This window comes from Austrofundulus limnaeus, unplaced genomic scaffold, assembly GCF_001266775.1.
Source record: "Austrofundulus limnaeus strain Quisiro unplaced genomic scaffold, Austrofundulus_limnaeus-1.0 Scaffold62, whole genome shotgun sequence".
In the NCBI taxonomy this organism is placed as follows: Eukaryota; Metazoa; Chordata; class Actinopteri; order Cyprinodontiformes; family Rivulidae; genus Austrofundulus; species Austrofundulus limnaeus.
The window spans coordinates 775,837-780,968 of NW_013952464.1; the positions used below are offsets into that span (position 1 = coordinate 775,837).

Consider the following 5,132-nt stretch of genomic DNA (forward strand, 5'->3'; position numbering starts at 1 on the left):
AGCACAGATTAAACAATAATAACATTTTTTTAAAAAAGTCATGCAAAATTAGCTGTTTTATAGAAGTTGAGAAAACTGTTTGCATAAGTCATTATGATATTTTCCAGATTTGAGTTGTTTTAAGATTTAAATATTTTTTTTATTTTCCATGATTATTTTTTCATTTATAGCTTTATCATTTTTGTTTAATGATTAGTTTCTAGCCTCGTTCTTTTGTTGTGTTGTGATTGGTGGCACGACGGCTCAGTGGTTAGCACCGATGCCTCACTGTTAGAAGGTCCTGGGTTTGATTCCCAGTTTGGACCTGGGAGTTCTCCTCGTGCTTATGTGGGTGTTCTCTGGTTACTCCATAACACAAAAAACATACACTAGGTTACTTTCAGGCCCAGGTTGCCCTTGCAAAAGAGATCTGTGATCTTAATGGGATTTGCCTGGTTAAATAACGTTAAACAAATGAGTCTGGTCTTTAGAAGTCCAGTTGGATGTTCTGTTCTGTAATGTCACCAAATGGCTACTTCAATGGAGAATGAAGAGTATCTGCTTTTTATCAGTTTAGCTAAACACAACTTAATGCTAATTTTAGGGCCTAGACTTGTAGGAATCAATGGCTGAGTCATGTGACAGTGTAGCACTCTCCCTGTTGGCTGGTTTCTATGACACTACTTCCTGCAGGTATGGCTAGCTCTGAAGATACTGGAAGTTCAGCTGTTGCCTCAGAACCAATTCTTGAGGAACAGCAYCTGAGGCAGATCACTTTGAAATGGTTCAACGCTGTCTTTGTGCCTTACATGTGGTGGTAAATACATATTTATGGGAAATGAGAACTGAATCACCAAGCCTTATTTAAAGTTTCAATTTGAACATGCAATTTCAAGATGAAACCACGATCAGTTTAGCCACTARCTTTGTCATCCTGTAACACTTTGGMTTAAACAGGCATCAACAAGAATATAATTGGTAACATATTATTGTTCATAAACTTTCAACAGAAACCACTTCAATCAATCTGCAATGAAAGCTGAACTCTTGATCCCAGTTTGATGCTTTAGGCTCATTTACCTAAAACATTTTAAAGGGTACACTTTTCTGTTTCACCTTCCAGCTAAAACATCTGTGCTAGCCATGGATGTGTGTTCATTTCACAGTGTAAACTCTGTTAAAAAAATGACAATAAAGTTTATGAAAAGCTTGAAGAGGGTTGGATTGCATTTATTCATGCATTCAGACAAAATATTTAATGATTGCACAAAAAGTAAAGTTGTCAAACAACCTCTTTTTATTACTCTCTTACAAAGGAGAGAAAAAAATCATTCCAGATGTTTTTTTTTCTGTCTTTCATATGATGTATAATTGTTTGGGGCAAAAAGAGATTGAATTATTTGGCCAGTGGRGCGGATAATGCAGATCGATGGTGGGCGAATGTTTTGGAAGGGGCTCCTGAGCCTTGCTCTCCCTGTGACTTCCACAAACAAAAGGGCCTGCCTTGTCTGCTGCTACAGAACAGGCACTGAAGGACTCCCTCTCTGAAAGACATAAGAAAAGGAGAAACATGGGCGTCAGCCTCTAGCTTTATTTGGCTTTTATTTTTATTTTTATTTTTTTTCTTTTCATGCCAATTTTAATGAAAGATGGAAGCTAAATCTGGGTCTGTACTCGCCTCGTTGTGTGTTTCACTGACAGTTTCCAGAGCAAAGTAAAAACCTGCAAGTGAAATAAAATGACTGAAAATCATAACACATAAGAAGAGGGAAAGAAAGAAAATGCAGTGTTGTGGGGTTTTTTTTTCGGGCGTTTTGGAAGGAGCACATACAAATGTGGCAATTTGGCCTGAGAGGCAGGTGAGTGAGGAATGTTGATTAAAAAGAGAGCAGAGTGCAGGATAAAAGGCCTTTCGTGTAGCCTGTGGGCTACGGCGTGTGCTGAACGCTGCTTCAACAAGACCCTCAGAGGGGAATAAGGATATCAAGTGGTTTCTGATAAGATGTCACACAACAAAGAGGGAAACTTCACGTATGCTCCCAAACAGACACAGGCACAAATCAGGCACATGATACACATGCATGCATACACTTTTAACAACACACACACGCAGAGGAGTGAGTGGTGTGTCACAGATTAGTCCCTAATGGGATTGGCAGACCAGTGCGAGGCACTGTCATCAAACCTACACAGTAGCCGATAGCAAGAACAGGACATGGAACAAAAGAGGCAATGAAAGGAAGAGAGGCTGATCCTGCTCTTACACACTGATCACACACAGCAGGGTTCTGTGGGGGGGTCTGGCTCTGCGTGCTTTTCAGCAGTGATTCACGAATGTGCTGCTAAAACCTGCTGCATGTACGTTAACTGTACTCAGTGATATACTGTATGTGCGATCACTTTTTTTTGGGGTGGGGGGATTAGAGGAACTCGCTAATTATTTATGCATGTGCCGACGGTGCTAGATGATAAATATTTACCACGGATGGCGGCGCGATCAGTATATGTGTCACGCCTTGCCTAATCATGCACAGCATGTAAACACACACTTGATTATTTCGCACTGAGTATTTAGGTTAATGGGAAGTCGTTGAACATGAGTTGGTCCCACTCCTGCCACCTGATACTCAAGTGCGCACAGCAACGTGTGAGAGAAACAAAGGGTGGTGGTGGTGGTGGGGGGGGGACAAAAAGGAAAAAGAAACAGAAAGAAGTGCTTAAGAAAAAGACTAACCTTTACAGAAGCAAGAATGCAGCTCAATTTCTGTGGACGCATCCTCTGCATTTTGCTTCCGGAAGCTAAAAAGGGGAGTAAGGCTGGGTGTTCTGCAAAGAGAGGGTCAAGAAAAAAAGGACATGTGTGTATTGGGTTGAAAAGCAAAGTTGACATCATGGCCTTCATCCCCTCAGACTTCAGAGCAAAAGCCAAATTACTGTATTGCATTTTCTCCTTTTATGAGCAGAAATGTTCATTTTTGAACAATCAAAGTAAATTCAATTAAATTTTTTTGACGGGAAATATATAAGACGTTTATTATTTATGACAAATGATGCAAAGGATTGAGTTGAAAATTAGAGATGCATTCTTTGGAGTGAGCGAACATTACCTTGACAGGCTTGCAAGACAACAGTTTTTATTTTATTTTTTTTATTTTTTCAGAAAACTTGAAGTCGTGGTGGCTGTAAGTGACCCCAGTGCAAGCTTTATGTCGAAATGCTGGTGTATAAATCTATAGAGCAACCTTGGAAACCCCATGTGGTCTAACCTTCCCAGACTGCTTCCTGCTTCCCCTCCATCCCATTAGTTTCTATTTTTATTCAGAGCCATTGTCTCCGAGCTCTACGATGTGAGGGAGGGGTTCGATTTAAGTGAATACAAATCAGGTGATCCACCTATCACAGAGAGCTGGACTGATGGCTTTGAGGRCTAAACTCCCTTCATTATTTTCACACGCTGCATTCGGAGTCAGTTCAGGGAGCTGAGAGGCAGCAGAGGACCAAACTGCTCGTTAACTTTATCACTGAGAGGACTGTGGCCTGAGGCAGAAACCTCCTGTTTGTTTACCGCATTTTTTTTTACTGAGATGAGTTATTTCCACTAAACCAAATTGAACTTGTTCTACAGTGAGCATAGACCTGCCTTCTGACTAAACTGTATCGAGTTTATTTGTGGAAAATTAGTTTGGGTTCACAATTCAGTAGCAACAGAGGCAGGAAGGTGACAAACTGTGTGAAGTTTTCTTGMCATATTTTCTTAAGGTTCTTGTTGAAATTGCAGTAGAAAGGTTAGGTTTTGTTTTGCATATTTTCTGAAAATGATTCAATAAGAAAAAAAAACATTTTCAGGAGTTTGTGTTGAGGTTAAAAGTTGTGCGCATACACGCGTGCTTGTATGAGAAAACCTGCGTATTACGAGTTCATTTGTGCACATTTGCACTGAAGCGTGTTGGAGCTCTCACCCTTGTGGTCTTGATCTTGTTCCCGGAGGAGCACATCCATCCAGAGTTGTCAGGCAGAGTCTTACACTCTTCTCCCTCCAGACATGGCTCCATCTCACACCACCACTTCCCAATTACAATGGATGCTGCAGAAAATTGGGCACARATCCATTACAAAGGTTAGTTCAGTACACAAACATATAGACACATTTTTATCCATGTATACATTTTATGTTCATATTAGAAAATATCAACAAGCATCCTCAACTTTCTGAGGCTCTCCACAGAAACCATGGATTGTTTTGGCCTTGGAGCACTTGAGCTCTTGCTGCATTTGCACTTTTACTGTAAACAATAATGTCTTAAACCAACAGGAATTAATCATTATTTTGTTTTGACARAGCTACACTGCAAATAAGGAAGCAATCTCATTTTTAATCAAAACTAATTGCTTCGCATTAACATCCAGTGAATTCCTCCCCCAGCCATTTGACAAAAACAAATATATTATCACTTTCTCATTAGGAATTCTCTCCCTTCCTATTTTTCATGTTTTGTGTCTCGGGGTGTGTGTTTTTTTATTTGCAAATATGTTTTTTTTCTTCAGAAATTAAAACAAAACAAAACAAAATAAATTGGATGGTAAAATCAACAAGTGAATGCCTTAAAATATACTGTAAAAATGTTGTATACAGTAAACGGACAGGACAGGAGCAAATTAAAATTGCTTGGATTAATTTAAATAAATATTAATTGTGTGTATGTTGTACATTTTAAGTACTTATTCTAATCTGTACTTYTACTTTTACATGAGTATGTTTATTTTAAGCATTGCACTGTGTCACATTTAAAATCTTACATATTACTTATTAAAAAAATGTGAATGCAAAGATGTTAAATAAAATCAAGAGGAGAAAAAGATGTGCTAACATTTTTTATGAAACCCCAAAATAATTTGGATTTTATTTTTCTAATAATCTAATCTGGCAATATGTCAGAGATGTAATGYATTAATTGTATATGAAATGTAAATAGACCCAAGAAAGAAAGAAATGTTAAGACTGTGGCCAGTGCCTCATTAATGTAACCAAAACTGGTGTCTCTAATTCCCTGACAGTATGTTTCATAATCAGTGTTGTATAAAGTACCACAAAGTGATACTTCAGTAAAAGTACAAGTATCTTACCTAAAAATTACTTTGGTAAAAGTTAAAGT

At 38.4% G+C, this 5,132-nt stretch overlaps 1 protein-coding gene across 4 annotated transcripts in view; it reads right to left on the reverse strand.

The window, feature by feature from the left end:
• Positions 1 to 5,132, reverse strand: part of tafa1b (TAFA chemokine like family member 1b) — a 161,418-nt gene that overhangs the window by 5,382 nt on the left and 150,904 nt on the right. Inside the window, exons 4-6 of one of the 4 annotated variants that reach the window (XM_014009848.1) lie at positions 3,939 to 4,063; positions 1,658 to 1,701; positions 1,192 to 1,523 (exon numbers count right to left, since the gene is read on the reverse strand). In XM_014009848.1, the coding sequence (XP_013865302.1) occupies positions 1,376 to 1,523; positions 1,658 to 1,701; positions 3,939 to 4,063 (317 nt within the window). In that variant the 3' untranslated portion in view covers positions 1,192 to 1,375. Of the gene's footprint in view, positions 1 to 1,191; positions 1,524 to 1,657; positions 1,702 to 2,713; positions 2,806 to 3,938; positions 4,064 to 5,132 lie in introns of those variants that run through there. The other 3 variants (XM_014009850.1, XM_014009849.1, XM_014009851.1) reach the window with 3 other exon arrangements.